The 22,810-nt window shown below is 48.5% G+C and overlaps 1 protein-coding gene across 5 annotated transcripts in view; it reads right to left on the reverse strand.

Moving 5' to 3' along the window:
• The window catches only part of Pax5 (paired box 5), a 192,485-nt gene extending 170,260 nt beyond the window's left edge, over positions 1–22,225 (reverse strand). For 3 of the 5 annotated variants that reach the window (XM_037202571.1, XM_037202570.1, XM_037202569.1), the window contains exons 1-3: positions 22,077–22,225; positions 15,219–15,415; positions 120–317 (exon numbers count right to left, since the gene is read on the reverse strand). In XM_037202571.1, the coding sequence (XP_037058466.1) occupies positions 120–205 (86 nt within the window). In that variant the 5' untranslated portion in view covers positions 206–317; positions 15,219–15,415; positions 22,077–22,225. The remainder of the gene's footprint in view (positions 1–119; positions 318–15,218; positions 15,416–22,076) is intronic. The other 2 variants (XM_037202573.1, XM_037202572.1) reach the window with 1 other exon arrangement.
• Between the last annotated feature and the right edge of the window lie 585 nt (positions 22,226–22,810).

The following is a 22,810-nucleotide window of genomic DNA, read 5'->3' on the forward strand; positions in this document are numbered from 1 at the left end:
GCCCCACCACAGCGGCCCCACCACACGGCCCCACCACAGCGGCCCCACCACACGGCCCCACCACAGCGGCCCCACCACACGGCCCCACTACAGCGGCCCCACCACATCCCCGCCCTCACCTGTTGATGGAGCTGACGCTGGGCACTGTGTCGTTATCACACACCCGCTCTGCCAACAGCCGGTCCCTGATCTCCCAGGCAAACATGGTCGGATTTTGGCGTTTATACTCAGCGATTTTTTCCACCACTTTGGGAGTGGCAACCTTTGGTTTGGATCCTCCAATCACCCCTGGCTTGATGCTTCCTGTCTCATAATACCTAGACCAGAGAAGACAGGGCCATAGTTAGACACAGGAGCCCGCAAAGTGGAAAGTGCGAGTCAAGACGTGCTGGAAATGTAAACAGTGAATCAGATTTTTAAACGTAGTAAAAAAGCTATTAAATAGATGGATAATTTTTTAAATCTTATTTCTTAAAATATCGTATTTTGTGTACATGCGTGTCTCCATGTATGCATGTGTGTGCCAAGCTCAGAAAACAACATTCAGGAGTCAGTTCTCTCCTTCCAGCATGGAATCCCAGGGACTGAACCTGGGCCATCAGGCTTGGCAGCAAGCGCCTTTATCCAGAGCTATCTGGCCAGCCCACTAATAATTTTTATGTCGGTTATATGTTGAAACGGCAATCTGTATCCATTGGGTTAAATAAAATTCATAGTTAAAATAAATTATACTACTTTCCTTTCACTTTTCTTAATGTTCTATGAGAAAACTTCAAATTGCTCACATGGCTTGTATTATACTTTATAATATAATTATAAAATACATATATTATATTGGACAATGCTAGCAGCAAGCTACATATTAGCAAAATGCCTTCACATTCATCCACCATTTTACAGATTATAAAAACGTTGCGAGTTAGATTTTCCTCTTGGTTCTCTAACAGCTCTAAAGTACATAAACTGTCTTAAGTGAACGAGTAAGTGACGGGACAGTTAGGTGAAGTGGCCTTCTGTGATACTAAACACAGCTTTATTCAGGTTAAATGTTTTCCTTGGTGTCACAAAGAACTAAGGTACCTAGCCAGGACCCTGGCCAAGCCTCCTGAACTAAAATTTCCGTGGAGAGTCGGTACAGACCTTCAGTGTACCGGTTTCCCACCCCCACCCCCAGCACTGCAGCATTCTCTGAAGCTGTCCCTGTACGACAGCTTTTTCTCCAACAGAGAAAAACAATAACCCTGGTGTAAAATTAAAGGGAGTGTTGGATTCCAGCGCTAATGGGAAATATGTATTAGAGATCAAATCCTGAGTAATCAGAAAAACCAACCACGATTCTCGACAGTTCTTCCAGAGGCCTCCCCTGAGGTAAATGGCTGTTTCTAAGGACATTTCCATGCTATCAGCTTTTCCTCGTTAACGCAAATAGGATGTCAGGGTTTCACAGCAAAACCGAGACCAGGGAGAAGAGTGACATGGAAGAGCGTTTCAGGGGAGGAGAAAGGGACCTGGTTCTTTCTCTGAATCCTAGACGTCACTGGATGTCTTTCTCAGTGTTTACGGAGAATTTCTGATCCCCTCTTCCAAAGAAGATTATCTTGTGGTTGAAAAAAAAATGTTAAATCAAAAGACATTTTAGACATGATACGTTTTAAACCTAGAATATTTATAAGAAGTAAGGGGATGCTGGGAATGTTGGCACACATCTGTATTTCTAGAACTTGGGAAGTGGAGGCAGGAGCATAAGGAATTTCAAGGAGAAGACTTGGCTAGATGCGTGGAGAGAGAGAGAGAGAGAGAGAGAGAGAGAGAGAGAGAGAGAGAGCACTAGATTGGATTGAGAGATGAGACGAGTTAGAGAGAGAGATTGCAAGCAGTAAGAGATAGATGAAGAGAAGAGAGCAGATACGAGAAGAGAAGAGAAGAGAAGAGAAGAGAAGAGGAGGAAGAGAATGCAAATGGAGGTGAGGAATGTCGGGCAGTAGTAAAGAGCGAAAGTATTAGTCGAGACTCGACAGTTGCATTCTTAGCGTGGACATGGATGCGGCAACCTTACGTTAACCACAAGGCCACCATTTGCATGGGAGGCTCCTGTGTCTACGTATGGCCAGAACTCTGTTTGTTCTAAGGTTCCTGGCTGAATTACGTGGCGTATGCTTGGATAGTTCGCTGTAGACCTAAAGGCCAAGGTAAGTAAATAAGCTATCCACAGTACCCGCAGAGGTGTGTAGAATTGGAGTAGATCCAAATACCTATAAAATGGTTTTTGCTCATTGCATGAAGAGGTCAGAACATACAGTTTGAGGAGGAAATATTATAATCCCAGAGGTCTATAGAGAGAATCGCATAACCAGTCCCTAACATTTCTTGGCACCACATAAAAAGTTTCGCACTCTGTGACAGGAGACATACATGATGGTATCTCCGGAACTAAGAAAAGTTTTGTTGTACAATGTACAAACAGGGGTCTATAGTGTGATAACCATAAGGACAAACATTGTAATTTTCGTGCAATAAAATACAGGTCCGTAGCAAGCACGCCTCTCAAATATCTATGCCAACCAAGCAGGCATACTGATGGCCGGTGAACGGGGATGTTGGTGGGGCAGAGTACGCTAAGTCCGGGTGAACGTTCACAGAGAGATGGAATTGGCCGGATTGATTTGTTTTGAAGACTGCTGAGTTGGTTAGGGTGGTTCGCTTTAGTGTGGTGTGGGCCTGTCTGGTGGATGGAGCAGCCGTTGTGGTATATGGTGGGGCCTTGTCTCTGTGAAGTAGTAAGGTGGTGACCAGGGTGTGCGTAGGAGTCCCCTGCGAATCTGTGAGGAGTTGGAGCAAGACGAGGCTGTAGATGATGCTGGGGCCGAATGTGTGGTGTGCTGTTAGTTGAGAACGCGGCCTCTATGTTGGCTGTGCGAGCCGACAGAACTGAGTCCAGTGTCCGCTGCTAAGCGGCCGACTTGTCAGCCTGAGACGGTTGTCCAGTGACTGAGAACATGCTGAGTTCATTTTTCATCATCTCATATACAACGATACGATCTATGCTGCGGCAACATACATCTCTAAGAGTTTTCTACGTCAGTCTTCTCTCAAATGTACGCGACGATCGAGTACTAACAGTCGTTTGATGTCAGCAAAGGATGCTTATAGAAGCCCAGGTATAATAGAATGCCCTGGTGCTTGGACTACTCTAGGGTCAACTTGTCCTCCATCCTCTCTCTTAGGCACTAGCAGAGAGAGAGAGTCAGTCACTAGCACGTGTCGAGAGGCAGAGACTTGCAACTCACGGCAGGAGACTTTCTACTCATACACTTACAGAGTTATCTGAGCTTTGAACTATAACGATTGTAAGATATGACAGCTAGGAGGCAATGTCTTACAAGAGTGAGCAATGCACTCGGTTTTCGAGCTCACAACGTGAGTATCGTCTAGGGCATCTATCACTCCGATCATCTCATTGAGAGATACTAGCCGCTTGGAGAGCTGTCCTGATCAGCCTTCATCCTCATAAACCGCTGGCACGCGACAGTCTCGAGGAGAGCTTAGGGCCTCTAGTCAGAGTATGTCAGGACGCACAGTGTGTTCTTACAATATACCAAAGAGTGCTTAATAGGCACACGACTAGTGAGCCACACAGAGGAGAGTCACGAGAGGCGCGAGAGAGGAGAGCGCGCGGAGCGAGCGCGCTGTGTGGGACGCGCGCGAGCCTGCTCACACCGACTAGGAGGACGACGATCGCATATGCCAACTGCTAGGGAATTCCTAGAGATCTGGACATATGACCAGGCGTATGTAACACTGTCCTTAGCTATTTGAGATCCGAGGACTCAGTACAAGGGAGCCTAGCTCTTATGCCTAGGCAACATCTATGACTGAACTGCCCGGAAACCTGGGCACAACGAGCAGAGACGGCTTTTTGTGTCAAGTTGTAGGATTCAGACGTAAATCAACAGCTGCCAACTTAGGAACTCTGACAGAGACGCTTGTTTTGTTACTACTCCTCTGATGAGATCCAGGCAAGAATGTACGCCGTGAGCTCGATTTTCTGGCTACACTGAGATCCGAAATAGATGAACTGTATAGCGGGCTATCACGGTGAGCCCGGCAGCACGCCCTATCAGTAGGCAATAAGCATAGCTAACCAGAGCGTCTAGCGCGTGGCAGTAACAAGTACGGTTCATGCCTCGCACTGGCGGACGAGCACTGACACCAAAATAGACCACGTGATGTAGAATTCTTGAGAATCGCGACTACAGCTTAGGCCGTAGCGGCCCTCATTATCGCTCCTGGAGTTTCACGCGCACTCTCTCATTCTGTAACCTAGGCCGGAGGATATTTAGCGGCATGCATTCCTAATTGACGAGTTATAACAACAGCGATAACAGAATGATAACTTTGAGAGACTGAGTTTTAATATATAAAAATTGTAAAGAGGACATTGAATGCTATAATAGATAGAGTGAACGCAGTTGTGGGAATTAACATCGCGCGCACTCTGGAATTGTGTAGTGGATTATATCATATCAGTAGATGATGTGCACCAAAATTTTCAAGATGCATCTTGATGCGAGGTTACGGCATGAGGAGAGGCAGTGATTTTTGAGGCCAGCTGAGCTACGCACCAGACCCGGTACTGTGACCTCTGACTTAAAGGCTCAAAAAATGTAAACATCACAGTTCTACTAAAGCCATGAATTAACTAGACAGCGATAATTCCTACCTGAGAGACTGAAATCAAGTCCACTATTCTCACCATTCCTTCTTCTCTGATGGATCCGTTCTGCTATCCTTCGAGCCGCTTCCTTATGCGCGTGTGGACTTCATCTCTGCCTGCTTTTACTATCAGCCTTCTGAATAACTGTAGTGCTACTCTACTCACTACTCAGCACTCCTATTCTATATGCTGTCTATCCTCTAGTGCAGCATCTTCCATTCAATTCTTTCCAGTCTGGGGTGGGGGCAGCTCTGTGTGTTTCCAAAAGAGAAGATAGGCACCGAGTCTTCACAAATATGTTCTACTCACGGTGCACTACCGTTGTTTGAACTGCGGGCTGAACTTCCTGTTCGTATTCAGTTTTTCTCTTCTTATAAATGCTATTGTTCTGGATAATTAAGAGACGTTGCACATCCTGTGTCTCAATGTGCTTGTCGCTGATCACAGAGTCTGGGGTGGTCCATCTATAAGTATATGAAAATAGATGATGAGCTATCTCGAAAATTCCAATTTATTGTTTGACAACTAAACGGCCAAGGCACCGGAGCGTTTGCGCATAACGTTCCGAGTGCCAGTCCTGCTTGCCCACCACCCAGTGATGACAAAAATATCTATGAAGTGTGACTTTGTGTCTTATTTCCATGTAGGATAGTGCTTGTGGCAGCGGCTTGCTCGCTGGATACTTCATTTTAAAGGAGTCTACAAGCACGGGACCTCTTCGGTCGCTTGTCCATCAATCTCCCATGTCCCTGGTTTGTACGGGAAGGGAACGGTTTTTCGCTTTGTTGTGCTTGTTTTTCGCTTTTTTAGTAATCTTACGTTCTTATGATTTTTATGTCTTTATATCTGCTCTTTAGTGTTGTTGATTGTTAGTTCTTTCTGTGTATACTTGGTCTCTTCTAGTTTTGTATTATGCTTCAGTTATATTTATCTCTTTTTATTATACTATGTATTCGTATTTACTTAATAATCTTGTTCTTATTGTTCTTTTCATGTTCTTTTTAGAGAGATTTCTTTCTCTTAGTTTTAATATTTTTTTATTTAGTATTCTTATTATGGTTTTTTTATTAGTGTGCTCTTTCTTTTTGTCGTCCTTTCCCTCATCCTCGACTTCTTTTTTCGGCTTTTCTCACAGAAGATATTTTCATTGCTCTATTATTTGTACTTACTGTTACTTAGGTATTGTGTTCTGACTCTATTTGGTTTCAGTTTTTTCTTATCATAGTTAAGGTTTTTATGTTTGTTTTTGTAATTAAGACCCTGGCCTTTATCTCATAGAAACGGCTCCCTTCTTCCCCTTCTGTAGGTCTTATACGAGCTACAGTTTCTAATTGTACCTTTGAAAACGCTAACTCTGCTGGGTATTGCCAATCCGTTCCGTGCGCAGCCCTTAGGATCCTTTTTCCTCTTCGTCAATGACGTCTCCGTTCTCCCTCTGTATTTTCTTTATCCGGCTTACTTTCCTATATTTTATTTATTCCCTCATTTTTTATTTTTTTGTTTTTTTTATTTTATTTATTTGATTTGATTTATTCCTTCATCACATTTTCATCTCTTTAGTATCATATTCGATAGTTCTACTTTTTCTTCTATTCTTTTGTTTTTCTATTTCTATTTTATTTTTGTTTTATCTTATTTTTTTGTTTCATCTTCATATTTTGTTGTTTATTTTGTTATTATCATTTTTTTTTTTTTTTTTTGTTTATTTTTGTTATTTGTTTTTTTTTTTCTTGTTTATGTTTCTACCTTAGCTCCTATCTAACAATCGGGCTGGAGACGTTCATTCTTTGCCTTGGCTGAGCTGTTCTAAGCAGAAGTGGATTGAGCTCGTTCCGTCTCAAAGCATAGATGCTTGACCTCACGCTAGCTGAGAAGATGAAAAGAGTAGAACAACGGAGTTGCATAGGTATAGGCCACCTATGAAGTCGTCGTGAACTGCCATGGAAGCCTGGTTGCCGCCACACCCATGAGTAGTGCTCCGTTAGCCTCTTGACTGCCACTAAAGTACGAACACGAGATCCTCCCTATTGGTTCATTCAAACAGACTAAAGAAGTAGTGGTGGTAGCAGATCCTTGGCGTGTAAACCTGCCCAAGCGAGGTTGTAACAACGAAGAGCCAGAAAAAGTTCAATGTAGTGGTCACTTCCGATGAAAAGCATTCATAGAAAGTCAAGTTCAAAAACTGTGTCATGCAATGCACAGCACGACACTTGCTACATGGGTCAGGTGTGATGCCAGTTATGTGTAAGCCATTAAGGTCCAGAATCTACTAGTGTCAGTCAAGAAGAGGTAGGACCACTGCACCCTCCAGGAAAGAGAATAGTAAAGTAAGGATTAGTCCAACTGACAAGACAGCTTTGACGGGCCAATGTTCCTTGGTCTGGTCCTACGTGGAATGACCTTTCCATGGACACCAATGCTAGTGGATCTGCGGACATGCCCGACGAGGGAAAATTATAAGTGGGTGACTAGTCACACCATAACTGCTTTGTGGTGCGGAGATATTGGATGATGCAGTACAAGGGGCACGGTCAGCCAGACGTCGAGAAGGGAGTAGAGTAGGAACCGAGTGCCAGGCGCGCAGTCCAGCAGGCCGCATCGTAGGCTGGGGTGATGCGGTGTTCTAGTGCTCATGACATTTGTCTCTTGAAGTGTAATGCAACAAGGGTTTACCAAGAGGTTGTGAAGTTCCCCACACAGGTCATAACAGCCTAGCTACTGGAGAGTTAAAAGGCTTTTCAGAGACACTCAAAACGATCTTCGCATCGAGTTCTTTTAATTATTAGGCCTACTCCAGGTTATCTCCGTGGCTTTTCTACTTGTCTTAAAATAGGTAAATTGGTCACCTAGAGGGTAGGAAATGGGAAAATCTAGACTTAGGGGAGAGGCGGGATGAGAGATTGGGCGTCAAACTCCAGAGATCCAAACTCACTTTTCGCGGGAGCTAGAGACCTTTTTTAGTGGGAAGAAGAACTGGGATTCTTGGACTATACTAGTTGATAAGATTCACTATTACTTAGGTTAGATTATACGATATTTGGAAAATTCTCAGCATATGTGATCATCAAAGAAAAATGCAAGAGAGAACTTAGGGGTATCTAAGTATGTGTCAAACTGTGTTATAATTAATTGATATAACTCGCAGGAGAAGTAAGAAATTAGAAGAAGGTTAATGTGACTAATTGCGAAACATCTGAGGTACTTGAAAATTAGAGTTACTTGTTCGTTATTTTCTGCATCCTCTTCTTAATTTTATATTGTTGTGGTGCTTAGGATACTGAAGTCACCTCTTTTACAAAATGAGATAACAAACTTCACCTACGTATGTTCGACAACGGAGGACTCAGATACAAGGGTCACATTGTCCCCTGTGGCAGTAGAGATCCCTAGTGGTGTCAGTAAGCCACCCATAAGCACTGCTTGTGGGTGCACCCCTAATGGCTGAGGCAGGAGCGGTTACCATGGGCGGCCTGGGTGGTCATCTCGGTGAAGCATACATGCAGAGTGGTCATGTTGAAAAATCAGGTAAGAAGACAAGTGTTCATGGAAAGGAGGGGCTTGGTCGCAGTAGTAGCTGCCAGTCTGGTGGACTATACACGGTGTATACACATCCTGTCCCGACCAGCAGCCAGACAACACAAGAGGAAAATGAAATAAGAAGAACATACAAACCTCGTCCCTGTGCGAGTGGTTCCCCCGCGAGCGCACACGACAGCAGCCCATTCCGCTCATCGACCCCACACAGCTCATACTCCTACACGAGATGGGTAGTGGGTGTAGGGAACAACATCATCGCAGTGAAAGCAATTGCGTCTCCGCCACTAACTCTGCACGTGGTGCCTCCCATGGCAAGTGAACAAAACGTGTTAACTTGGTAGCCTAACTGGATGACAATTGCGGCACAGCAGATGGCCTGTGAAAAAGACAGTGATCAAAGACAGTGGCAATCTTGCCAGAGACTCAGGGGTTCTGCACGTCCAGCGTCGACAAACGAGGCGAGCCAGCCAAAGTGAGTGTGCCAGCCGCCTCCGTGAGCTCTCACTGAACCTGACTTGGATGTGTGAGCCCGGAGCCTTATCTTCCGTTAGAAGACTCACTCACACGAAACAGGATCGTACTGTAGTGGCGGGGGTTTCCACATGCTGCTGGACTGCATTGAATAGAGCGACGAACGCATCTCAGAACAACGTTTCGACCAATCTCATCAAGAAGTGCTGGATTGTGCAATGGTGGTCGGAGACTAATATATCTGCATGTCCCTGAAGAGCCTACCCATCTGGATGAACACATGGTGCTACCTTGAATAGCTATTGTCTGGGCGTGTAGTTATTTATCTAGACTCTAGTTTTTTGCATATCTAATAACATTGAGGAGAGTCCTGGAGCCGGATGCCATTGAATTTACCTTGCCAAAGAAAGCTGGTTCTTGCATGCACCGATTACTAGAAAGCCATAGTGTGACCTCGAAAGCGTGCCTGGAGTGTGTCGCAGGCCCTGACACTTGAGTGGGCGCCAATGCTGTGAAACTTCAGGGACTCATTCTTCTTCTTGGGCGCGACTTAACTTACTCATGCAGTAGTCGTAGGAGCTGGCTCGTCCAGTGGTTGTCACCTATGATGTGCACACCCTTCATCTCCATCAAACAAGGGACTGATGCATCAACACTCGGCTTCCACAGGGATAGTGCATCTGCCGCATAGAAACACGCATGACGAGGAAGACCAGGGATTCTACACAAGTCGCAAGGGTGAGAAGGGAAGCCACCGTTGGTGGGAGAGGAGCCAGAGAGACTGATCTCCTGGAGATGTTACTCTACTAATTGTGGAAGACAGTCCTATGAACAGCTGTGCTCTTGGTGAGTCACCCATAGGCCCTCCCGGAAAATATAATATCAAATGAGCCTAAGGGGCATGGCACTTAAAACTGATCATTTAAGCATCCTGCCGAAGGAGTTAAGCCTCTAATATATCTAAAAATGCAGAATCGAAATGAGTGTAAGGGGAGCACAAACGGAAGTTGGGGGCTGTATGCTGTGTGCACGGGCCGGTTTCGACGACGAACGAGCGCTGAGTACTGGCCATATCTAAGCTGTGTTACCCAGGATTGAGTGTCGCATCTGCAGGCCATCAACTGAGCCACTGATCGCTCCCCACACTGGCTTTCTTTTAGTTGCTAGCATGTTCCTCTTCGTTTGGGGGAATCGGTAAGGGAATATGTAAAAGAAATCTATATGAAAGGAGCATGATTTACTACACAATGCTGAATCTGAGGAAGATCCTGGGGAGAAAATTATGTCTTAAAATAATCAAATTTAAGGAGGAAGAAAATTAGTGGAATTCGTTTTCTTGTAACAAATGTCTTCAAAAGTGAAACGGGTTCTTCTAATATCTACATCTCAAGGGGAAAAGTGTTTTTTAAATCAGCAATCTAATTCAAAGAACTAAAGACTTTCTTTTTAATGACCAGCATTTTCAGATCACTGAGACAAAACCTAACCGCTGCCTTAATTTAAAAGTAGAAAAAAAAATTAAAGCCTTCCTTTAAGACGATGAGGTTGATGTGCAGGCTTGACCATTGTACCCTCTCAGAGCACACAAAAGAAATGGGTCACAGGGTCTTCTGCACACAGCACACTCCACTGAATCAGGATTTGTTAGGTGTGCCCCTGAAATTTTGGGCATGTTTTGCAATCTGCAAACAGGTTTAAGTTGGTTAGGAGGAAATAAGAAAACTCCCGAGTACCAGATTTTTACGAGTGCCATGACATGTATTTTAAGTAAAAGGAGTCAGAGAAAGTGCCCCTTCGGCTCTGATACTCGGCAATGGTAATCACCGCCCAGCTGAAGGGAAACAGGACCTGAGCAAACTAAAGAGCCAGGCCAGGAAACAGACTGATACAATGTAGCAACACCATTGGATCTAGAGCTGCGAGCAGTCTCTAACTGGCATTGCTGAGGATTGAAGCTAAAGTCAAGTAAGAGAATGTATTTGATGCTCCTGACAGCTCAGAGGCCCAGGAGGGGAAACCTGGGACAGACTGGGCTCCAGAAGGGAAGTCGAGGCACCTCCAAGGTCACACCTTCCAACTTTAAAACAGAAACATAGCCACCACAGCTTGGCCACCACCACCCCATCCTAGTCCAAGACTTAGCTACAACCAGGCCCATGGACAACATCTGAAATTGAGTGATAAAACACTCCTAAAAACAGCCTTTATCCTTAAAAGTATCTAACAAATTCACAAATTACTTCCCCAAATCTCCAGGTTCAGGTTATGTCCAAGAAAACCATAATTTTTTAGGTAATTACATTACTTAGTCCCAAACTATGCTGAAATTTCCTCTGATTTTCAAAATGTGTCTTTAAGGAATTTTGATTGTTCTGAAACATTGCACACAGGAGCAGAAAAAAAAAAAACAGAGGGAAAATTTTCCTGAACAGAGTTTTACAGCTAGGGACATAATTGCATAGTTTCTCTAAAACAGAAAGATTACAGTAACCCTGATCAAGAGCTTTGTTCTAAGACAGAGATCATCTAAGGGGGGAAAAAGAGTTGAACCAATTTTCCCAGAACAGGCTGGATTTAAGTAAAACAAAGTATACCCAAAATTGGTGTGTGCTGACTGAGAGGACAAATGTCAGGAAAGGGCAGGGGAAAGACCCAGCACACTTTTGATATGATCTAATGTAGCCAACCTGCAATTATTGTTTGCTATACCACTAACAATGGAGACTTCCAGCCCAAAACACAGTGGCAACCTTCAGAGGACATCAATGACAAGAGCAATTCTGTAAGGGAATTCATAGGTTTGTACCATCGAGGGGAAAAAAAAATGCCAAGAGTCTCCTAGAGTCGGGTCTCCCTAAATCACAGCAGACCTCCCCCCCAGACTACCTCCTTTTGACCACAAGGCTAAGATACTAAGGAATTTGCAGACTCCAAGGCCAGTGTCCACAGCTGACACAGACTTGGCACAGGGGACTCTTACTTTTCTTAACTTTCTGGACAGGCCCCCAGATCCCTTGGTCCTCTTGTCTCATTCATGATTCTACCCAACAGAGCACTTTATCACAGGCCTCAGGAAAGGAACTAATCTGGGACTGACAAGATGGGAAGTCCAAAGTCTGAAGGAGAGTGGAAGTGAGACAGGAAAGGAGAGCTATGTGCAAAGGATAGAGACGCTGTTGACTCTCTATTCTCTCTGTACCATAGAGAGGAAGGGCGGAATGAGACAGATATCAAGGAAGGGAGGGCTAGAGAGGACACAGAGTCTTAGGCAGGCAGAGGAGGGGGGAAAGTCCAAACAGATTAACAAATGGAAGGGATCTCTAGAAGACAGATCTCTATGGGTGGGGATCTGTTTCCTCTCCCTCCATCTCAGGTCTTGCTCCAGCTCTGCATCTGCTACAAGACTCAAGTCCCAATTTCTACTGTGGATTCCAGCAAGGTGAGGGCTCATCTGCCAGGAGGGCACTGGGCTGAGACATGAACTCAGCTATCATTCCTAAGGGGTGCAGAATTTAGAAACTGGCACCGATACGGGCACAAACAAATTAGATAAAAACTGGGAAACACAGATACAGCAAAAGTAGAATGGCCCCATCTGAGCAGGGTTTGAAGGCTGATGGAACGATGGAATTGTGGGTGACCCTAGGACCTTTGTGTCTCTGCTCTGGAAGGAACTGGCTTCTGTAGATGCTCCTCAGACCTTGTTAGGGACATATTGTGCACAAAGGACACTGCCCACACCCCAAAACTATGGCTAGGCACAGATAATTAAGGAGATGTCTGCTGCTAGCTGAAGGTTGAACTACCAGAGCCTGGATCATTGAAATTCTTCCTAAATGCACCAGAGCAGAGGAAGGGGCACACATAGACATGCAAACAGGATCACAGAGAGTGGACAGCCAGGTGCTGGCACACCTAACAGTCATGCTGTGAATACAGACGTAGTTGGACTACACAGAGGTAGATAGAGCCTTGCGTGTGTATACACGCCAACAGTCCACTGACCTCTCTGGAATAAATCCTTCCCTTACCCCTCTCCATTAATTCTCCAAAGCCTAACAGTATGCCTCTGTTCCCAAAAACCAGATAGCTGATTTCTGTCAGTTCTTTTATCTCTCTAGCCTCAGTATCATATTCTGTAAAATGGAGGTAACTGAGGGTTTGGGTCACACTTAGGTGTGACATTGGCCACAGAAGTACTTTGTAACTAACTGGTAAAATGCTCGGGGGAAGGAAGCATGTAGCAGAGAGTCATTGTACCAGTGTGCTTGATGGAAGTTGAGCAGGGTGTGGGGCACCTCTGAACTCAGAAAGCCCACGATATAGCAGTGCCTGTCCCTGCCAATTGAAGCTGTCCTGTGCAGAATTGGTTGGGGGTGGGGTGGGGGAAGAAGGGAGGCCACAAGGAAAAACTGACCCGAGCCAGAAATAAAGATGAAGGGAAAGACCCAGCCACCTTGCAGAGCCTGTTTTCTCTGCCCCCATCACCAGCAAATTGGGACCCAGAGACCGACTACATTGTGCAAGCAAACAGCGTTGGGCATGAGAGCGGAGGGTCTTTCTGGAGAAGCCAAGGGCTTCCACTAGCTCTGGAAGCTAGGCTGGCCCAGCCCCCACTGGGCTGCCAGGGAGATTGAGAATGGGAGGAGGGAGCACTTCCCGAGGAGGGGGCAGATTGAAGGCCCGGCAGCAAGGCTTAGACATTAGCAGTTGGTTAACCAGCACCTGGAAGGAGCTGCTTCTCCACACGGATGCGCACCGGAAGACCACCAAGTCTGTCTCCCCAAGGGCTTGGGCATGACCTCTGGGCAGCAGAACTCTGGACAGAGAGAGGCAGCGCGGGCCTTTGGATTTCCGCCAGGAAGGAAGGAAGCACGGGAGCCAGACCAACCCATCTTGTCTCCCAGTTGCTTGTTGGCTGAGCCAAAGCTTGCCCACCTCTCAGAGTGTTGCCCCCAACTCGTTTGTTTTCAGGTTCTCTCTGAGTAAGAGCAGAGAGGCTCCAGAGCCAGTTTGGGCAGGAAAATGCTGTGGAAGACGCTGTAGCCGAGGTGGACTGGAAGCCGCTTAAACCCAGTCCCCAAATGGGGAGGAATCGTTGGGGCTGGGACCAGAGCAAGCCGCTTCACCGTTCGAATCTTTTTGCCGCTTGGGAGGATTACCTCCGACTGGGATGTTGACACAAAGAGAAGCTGACCTGCTCGCAGCCCGCTTCCGCTGCCTAAACAAACCTTCCCCTGCCGCCAGGCCACTGGGCCCTTCGTGGAAGACACGAAGATTCTTGCCCCAGCTTGCCTTCTCTCTAGCGGGGTGTCTGCTTGCTGCCTTTGTTAAATAGGGGACCCACGGCTAGAGTAGAGGGATCCCGGCTGGTTGAGGTTAAGCGAGCTTGGAGCCGACTGCCAGCCACGGAGTTATTCGGCGATATGCAGTCCACAGAGACCCGAGCTGGGCACCCGAGTGCAGTCTGCCAAAGCCTGGCGCCTTCCCCTGGCCGATTCTACAGCCAACAGAAGGGAAACGCGATTCGTTCCACTTGGAATTTCCTTGAAATCTCCGAATCTAATCCAGCGTTAACTCACCGTGAGAAGAGCGCTCATCTCACAGGAGGCTGTGTTAATGGGTGAACTGGCAGAATCCCTGCGGGTCAGGCAGCAGGGCCCTGCCGGTGCCCGAAATGACCCTGCCGGTCTCCTATGCCGCACAGGCTTTCAGAAGGCAGGCGCGCCTGCATGTGACTAATTATCTTTCTTTCTTTCTTTCTTTCTTTCTTTCTTTCTTTCTTTCTTTCTTTCTCTCTCTCTCTCTTTTTCTTTCTAGGAGAGAAGCCACCTCAAGGCAGGCACCCTACAGAGAACGACTCAATGGTGTCTTTAAAGGTCTCTGTCTGTACTGGCCGATGCCTGAACTCAAGCGTAGCTTAGGGACCCGGACTTCGTTTATTATTATTTTTTTTAAATCCCCTCTCCTCGACCCAGGATGCCTTTGGAACCCTGCACCAGGTGTACTTTCTTAACGCTCACGTCTTTTCTTCACACATACAGGGACTGATCGGGGTCCCACTTTTCATTCTAAGCATCAGTCTTGGTCAGTCCCATGGCTGAAAGGGGCACCAACAGAGTTGGGGTTTGGGGCGCTGTCTGAGACTCTCACTGACCTCTGCTAAAACTTCCTGCCTTCCAACTGGCCCAATTTCGAACCGTCTATGAGTATGAACCAGGGTTCTGAGAATTAGCTGCTGGAGACCCGGAAGGCTGCAGCTCGCTGCCTACACTACTATCTCGTTGCTGGAGGCGGGATTTACCGACCAGGCGCTTCGGCCTTAGCGGCTAAATGCGTTCCGCGTCTGCTGCCTGAAAGCCCTGCACTTTGCAAAGTTGTCTTCGCAGCTACAGAGGTCCCGAGCTCTCCAGAACTTAGTACGTGCCCCGCAGTCCGGCACCCCCAACCCGACCCCGGCCGGAGAGTGAGAGAAGCGAGCTCGCCGCCTACTTACTATGCATGGATGCAAACGGGTCGTGCTTACAGTGTATTTCCATCGGGGCGCTCCAGACTGCAGGTCGGCCCGCGCCGCTGCCTCTCGGCGCCAAAGGGCTGCTCAGAGAGCCTATGGAGCCGCGCCACCAGGCCAGGCACCGTGTGAGCTGGGCTCAGAAAACACCTCTGCAGCCGTGGGGTCCCTCTCCAAGCCTCCTGCGGAAGATCACCGAGAGCTGAGCCGAGAGGCGGGAAACAGTGTTCAGCCAGTCGGGGGTCTGGGAGCGGGCGCCCAACTCCAGCTGCCTTTGCTCCTCGGCGGGCTCAAGCGGCGGCTCCCGGCCCACACCCGAGAAGCTGAGGCCCAGGCGCCCGCAGCGTCGAGGGCATAGCGCAGGGGCCCACCTCCGGGATAACTAGGGGCGCTCGGCGCCGGAGCAGAAGCTTGCAAGAGGCCGCGAGCACACGGCCCTTCGTCTCACTCTGGGGGCAGCGAGGCCCGCGGGCTGCCAGGCTGCTTCGGTCTTGCTGCTACGAGGGTCTGTCCACCCCTCGGCCTCCGCCAGATCCTTCCTGTCTCCCGCTGCTCGGTGTCTCTGGGGCTGGACGTGCCCCTCCACCTCTCTCCCGCCGGCTCTCCGACGTCTCCAACGAAGTTGCAGAGAACTCCTTCTCCCGCCGCGCAGGGACCGCGGCGGACTCTGAGACGCTACAGCTGCTGAGGCTGGGAGCCCAGAGCGCCCCGGAACTGCAGCCCTCGAAGACCGGGACCCGCCGCCTTTAAAGTTCCCGCGGGCCTCGAGGCTCCGGGCCCCTTCGCTCCTGGCTGTGCCTCACGCTACCAACTCTTGGAGATCCGCTGCCCGCTCTCGGGGGTCCGGGTGGGACTGTCCCCGGCTTGCCTCTTCCGGGACAGCCGCCGCGTCTGCCCAGCGGTGAGCGAGGGGCGCAGGAGAGGATGCAGGTCCCTGCCGCCGGGGCTGCTGGGGCCGCCAGGGCTGTCGGTGCTGAGATGAAGCCCCTGCCGGCTCGAATGCCCGCGCTGCTGCCGCCGCCGCCGGCGCTAGCCCTCCGCCTGCTCGGCGCGCACAGTGCGCCACCGCGCCGCCCCGGAGCCGCTTTCAGGACCCGCTGCGTGTGGACAGCGCCGCCCGGGGCTCAGCCTCCCTCCGGGCGGGGGCGGGGCGGGAGCTCACCTGCCAATCACGCCTCATCAAGCCAATCAGAACGGGGACATCCGGCCCTAGCCCGAAATACTGTCCTATTGGCTAAGCAACCCACGGGCTCCGCCTGATTAGCCGGTACCTGGGCAATGGGAGAGAATGGGGGGCGGGGCCCAAGCGGCGGCGCCACGTTCATTGACAAACGCGTGGGGAGAAGGCCTAGTGGATCGCGGAAGGAAAAGGGGGAGAGAGAGAACAGGGTCCACGCAGCGGCTGGAGAGCCCGGCTCTTGGTCCCACAGAGCCAAACTTTCTGCCGGCCGTTGGGATTCTGGGATGCGCTTAGAGACTGGGGGCAACCAAGACAGGGTGGGGACTGGGAGCGAAGTCTCCAGAAGGAAAAAAGAAAGAAAAACACCCACAGATGTTGGAGGAAGAAGTGCAGTAGAGATTCGGCTTTCAGTCTAGGTGGCTGATTTACGAGTGTATGCCTGTCGCTTCAGACTCACTTCGCACCTCTGTAAAATGGGCAGAGTTTAGTGAAGGGGTCTTTGATGCTGGTTCCTTCCAATGGAAACATTTCCTAATTTTATCAAGAATCTACTAAGCGGACGGCCGTCTCCTCTGTATCCTCCCTTCTCATTCTATCCACAGAGGCCCCAGTGCTGCATTAACCAAAGGCAGAGTTGCGGGAATATTACTTTAAGGTTACCAGAAATTGAGGAGTCTCTAAAGCTTGGACCAGATTGTCTCAAGCAACAGAGCTATAGATCCGTTTTGCAATTCTCAGCCTAGGAGCTGATAGGTCCCTTGGGAGCTGGTGATACTCTTAGCTCAAAGCTTCTGTCAACAAGAGGATTTCCGCATCTGGTGCAAGGCCTCCTTTGAAACGGAAGGCGTCCGCTGGCATCCAGAGCTAATGAGAGCACCTGCACCTGAAGCCAGCGGCTGTGTGGTTGCCTCTATTTAAAGAACCTGTGGCACCAACATGGTTACAAACGCTGCAGTTCCCAGCTGCCAGGAAAAGCTGACTTTCCCTCACCAGAGTACCTGTAGATTTTAGGACAAAATGGACAGGCTTCTAGTGGAATTCTCCTGATCCAGCAAAGTTCTTTAACCAGACCATCTCAGTTTCCCGGGAGTGTAAAGCTCTCAGACCGCAGTCAAAGCAGCTGGACGTTTTAAAAAATGAAGTGTCTTCACCCAAGCAGCTATAGTTCTGTGACCCCTCTAGTGTACTAAGATCCAACCCGACCACTGCCCCAGTAGTTGTGGTAGTAAAACTAAACACTCACCCCTTTGAATCATAAGTGATGCTCCTCTGATATAAAACATAAATCCGTCAGAATAAGAACACTGAGATGTCTGCTTCAGTGATATTCAGAGGGGACAGAACTCAGGCAGATTTCTAGAGGACCCTCAGTCCATTTTCTCTATTTACTTCCTGCCTGAAATTTTCCTCAGTTTTCACTTTTTCCCCCTTGCCCCACTTCTAACATTTCTATACTAGGTCAATCCTTGGGTCCACTCCTCTATAGCTGTCTTGATCGAAGCTGCCCAGGACAAATAGGCAAGTTTCCCCTGGCTCATACCATCCCCACCCCCACTAGGGCACAGCTGCAGGAAAACGGCCGGCCGAGAAAGACCGGTCTCTGGGGACTCAGAAGGTTGTGGTGTACAAGGTGGTGGGGTGGTAGCTTTCTCTCTCCATTGTCTGGAACCCCTCCCAGTCCTGACCTCTGCCCCCCCCACACATCACCTCTGCTTTAGAGCAGGAAGGTTACAAGAAGAAAATGGCTCTGGTGGCATGGGGTTTCCATGGGCTTTATCCTATAATTCCACAAGAATTCAGTTCCAAGACAGTTATGGGACTCTTAATTCCCACCACCAGCAAGTTCAAGGTTTGGGGCTGATCTAGAGAAGCAGTCAATGGTACCTCACGCTCCTAATCATGCTCCTTGAACTTCCAAACCCAGATCTAGGATCTTAAAACTAAAAGGGTTCTGGGGCAGTGTTTTCCCCATTTTACAGATGTGGAACCTGAGGGCAGGAGGCAGGATATAATTTGTCTGAGGTCATACTGGAGCAAGTCTGGAATAGAAGGAAGACTGGAGGCTGGAAGGGAAGGTGCCGTCAAGCCAAATAATTCATCTGGATGATGTCTGGAGGAGTCACTTGTCCTGTGTTGTTTGCACAGAATCCCTAGGGCGCTCTGAGGGCAGGGTGAAACTGCAGAGACCATTCCAAGAGGAACAGCCCGGATTCCCCCTTTCACACAGTGGTGTTGTTCAGCTTTGGGTTATGTTCTCTTCTGTGGGACTCAGCCTAATCAAAGGAGGAAGGGAGCCCTCCTTATATTTAGTGATCCTGGGCCAGAGGAAATTTCCTTCTGAGTGATTTTTCTTGTCACTCCTGGAGTGCCTGAGCTCTGAGAACTTCAAATCCCCAAAGAAGTGAAGAGTCCTGATATGACCACCCAGTCCATCCTTACAAGCGGCCAAACAATGGCACAGAGAGGTTAAATGACCACCCTGAGATCACACAGCTATTCCTTAACAGAGCTGTGCTTCCATGCCTCACTCTTGCCTTCATCTGCAGCCTGGGTCCAGGAAGGGCTAGCAGAGAGCTAGACAGAGGGCACAGACCTGTGAAACAAAACCACCATGGGGGGGGGGGGGCAGGGGGAGTGGCAAACCAAAACAAACAAAAATGCACAACTTATTTCAATTGAATTGCTGTGGAAAGGTTGGCCTGTTGGAAGAGTGGCCATTTTGAGAATGTTTCAGAAGCCAGAACACCTTTGGAGAGGGGACATCTATCTCTCTCTCTCTGCACTTGGAGACTTTACTTGATGGGGCACACACCACCGCCACCCCATCCCCACTTCCTCTTCCCCAGCTCCCCAACATTCCCTCCAGCTTACAGAAGAGCCAGGCTCTCAGCACGCTGGTGCTGCCATGGAGTTCTGGCCTGGGGTTCACTCTTGCAGTCCAATTCCAGCCCATTTGCCTGCTCTTTCTTTCAATAAAGGAAGGTCTTTCAAGATTCAGACTGGTTGCTCAGTTGGGAAGGATCGGAGATGCCTGGGCACTGCTGTTCTAACCTGATGGGTTCTTTTAAACCTTTAATTTGAAAAAGTATCAAAGAGGAAAAGCAACCGGTCTGTGATTGCACAGCAACGGGCCATAGAGATGCCTGTCTGGTTCCTGAGAGTGCATCAAGAATCTGCCCTACTTGGCTTGGGTTATGTTGCAGGAATCCCTGGGAAGGAGAGTCTTAAACCAAGTCTTTCGAGAAGTGCAGACCTCCTGTGCTGGGGCTCAGTACCCCAACCAGCCTGCCCTTGCAGATCTGGAGTACCTGGACAAAGTCTCTCTCCCTAAGACTTAAGACTTAGCAGTCCTTTCTCCCAAGACCTCAGCTTCTTGTGCCTGGAACACAGAGATGAACCTCTGGGATGTCTCCTGGAGCCTTTGGAGATGCTGTCCCATTCACTGGAAGTGCTATTCTCCCTACTTCTACATCTAGTCCTGTTTGATGTGCATCCTCAGTTCCTGCCCTCTGTGTCTCCTCTTTTCCCAGGAAGGGAGAAACTGCTTAAGTGGTTCTCTGCTGGGTGCTGGCCTTGCTCGGTATTGGGCTTTGAGCTCTAAAGACACTGCAGCTGGGAAAGCTGAGCTTGGAGAAGGAATACTGTATAATTCTGGAGGAAGGAAAGAACAGTTTGGTGGCCCATGAAAGGCTTAGAAGTTGAGGGCAGAAAGTAGACCAAGGTAGCCTTTGAGTACCTGGACAGTCCCTCAGTCCTCTCCCTCCTCTTCCCTAGGCTGGGCCTCAGGACTTGGAAGACTGGCAGAAGGGTACTCTCACCTGAGCTGCTGATCCTTCCAAAGCAGGTGGCCTTGACCCTAACCCATCAGTAAGGGGTGTGGCTCTTAGGATTTGAAGCTCCAAACCCCCCTAGAATTCCCCCTACACAAACCCCACCCAGTCTAACCGCACAGAAGAGTGAAATGCTTTATTGATTAAATGATTATTCAGGCGATTGAACTAATCAAAGAGCCCATCGACCGCCATGAATTACATTCTTCGTAGTAGACAGCTTGTCGGGAGAGGCAGCCACCCAGACCCCTCTAGACTCACATGCATCCAACCCATTTCCAACAATAAACAACCCAGGCAGAGGTACCTTTGGGTATCCCACCACTTGGAGAGGGGAAGCTTGTCTTGGGATTAAGAATGGAAAGGGGATGGAGTTCCAGGTCTCTGCATCTGTACCCATCACAACAATGTTCTGGCTCCTATCAGAAAATCATAGTTTTCCTGAACCCACAATTGTGCCAGGAAGTCATGCTGGTTTGGGGTATAAGTTTTCTCCTCTCTGCACTCTGACTTTTTATCGAAAGCTGGAGTAGAATTGGGGGTCTCACAGATGACCCAGGAAGGAGAGGAGTGTGTTTCTTGCCATAGTTCAGAGTATTTGTGTGCACATTGGCACAAGGGCCTAATGAGAAAAGGGGGATGTCATACCAGGTCTATGCCTTAGGGTAGAGAGAGGCCTACTGCTCTGCCACATCTACTCAGACATAAGCACACCCTGCTACCCAGTGCCTGGGCCTCTGAGAGACACAGGGGCATTGTGCCAAGAAGACCTATGAACATACAGTCACCTCAGCTAAATGACCAGGCTAGGCACATGTATACACCCCCTTGAACTCTCTTCCATTGGAGCAGGACCCACAGGACATAGCACTGAGCATACAGTGTGACACATAGACACATACAATGTCAGGCTAGTCTAGGTGAAACTTAAAGACAAGTGATTTGGGGTGAGGGTGGGGAGTAAATGTCAAAATGTCATCAGTAGCCCGCAGACTATTCTCACTCACCAAAGTTGTGCCTGCCATAGGAGAGACCCTTGTATACAAATGCTACCTTCAATATAGTACCCCAAGAATGAAACAGTGCCCAGTGCACAGTGAGGGCCTAATTGCCATGAATTCACATCACCCTTTTGATTCTATCTCTCAATAAGATAAGACCTAGGGCTGGCAGCACATGGTTTGTGCACTGTACCCCTAGTAGGCCCCAGAGCCATGTGTGTGCCTGGAGACACGCACTTTTGTGTGTATTGGCATGTACACATTGGACAGCTGTTGACATAAAATATAAAGGGGTCAGAGTCACCACTTCTTACTTCCAAAGTCACTTGGGTTATGAGAGGTGAACAGACCCTCAAAATAGTAGATGTACCATGAGTGAGATGCTTATCAAAATTATATACGAAATATTTACACAGACAGTGGTTTTGGAGGCTTAAAAAAAAAACACGCACACACACAATAATACACCCAAGGCAAGATACAAGCTTGTAAAGATACAAGCAGGCATACAAACTCAAACAAAACACTTAATTGGGGGCACACAAACTCATTCGCACTCCTGCACTCCCTGGGCCTCTTAGGCAAACACCCAGACCCAAACGTGCACACCTCCAGATTAACACCAACATAAGTATCAGAAACAGAAACAAATAAACCCCAAAGAAAACAGTTCTCCTTGAAGACACCTGGACAGACCAGTGAAAACACTGCAAATAGATGTAGACCGACAGGCCTTTCCCTGAGCAAACTCCCTCTCCTTTAGGTGGACATTAGCGCCGGAGAATGTGCCCCAGAGTTAGCACGGTTGATGCCCGTTTCGCGGTGGTCCTACCTGTCCTGATGGTCCGAGGAGTCGGGTAATTTTTCTCTAAATCCATTTTGATATTTCAGGACTTGATGAAATGGACAGGGGGGAAAGTTTCCACTTTTTTGTACCCCCTTTCCCCCTTCCTTTCTTTTTTCCTTTTATTTCTTTCTTTTTTCTCTTTCTTTTTCTTTTTTCTTTTTCTTACTTTCTTTCTTTTTCTTTCTTTCTTTTTTTTTTTTTGGTGCCGGGCCGCTCACAAGTCGGAATAATTCAAGCCTTCCGCTCCCCCGCCGAGCTGGGGTAGCTGATCACTGAGCTGAAACTAAACGTTTTAGGTGGAAAAAAAGCGTCCGAAGGCACCGTGAAATGATTAAGGAACTAAAGAGCTTCTCGCCATGTGAGATCATGTCCTGTTCTCGCCAACATCACAAGATGTCCCCAGACACACCGCGCCCCCGGCGCACCGCCCCGCACCGCGGGCCAGGAGCCGGGAAAGGGTGTTGACTTTGCGGCCTGCCCAGCGTGCCAGACGGGGCGGACCGGGCCAAAGGCGTGCGAGAGGCCCGGAGAACAGCAGTGCCGCCTCGGTGCCGCCTTGGACTTTTATAGGGGGTTGGGGGGAGGGAAGGAAGGATTCAGACTGCGTCCCGCGTTAGTCGCGCGCCTAGGGGAAGGAGCAGACTGAGGCTGAACCCCAGCCACCCGGTCGCACCTGCTTCTAAACCTGCGTCTGGGGGTCGCGGCCCTGTGCGCTTTCG

The sequence above is a fragment of the Peromyscus leucopus genome, chromosome 2, assembly GCF_004664715.2.
Source record: "Peromyscus leucopus breed LL Stock chromosome 2, UCI_PerLeu_2.1, whole genome shotgun sequence".
Lineage (NCBI taxonomy): Eukaryota > Metazoa > Chordata > Mammalia > Rodentia > Cricetidae > Peromyscus > Peromyscus leucopus.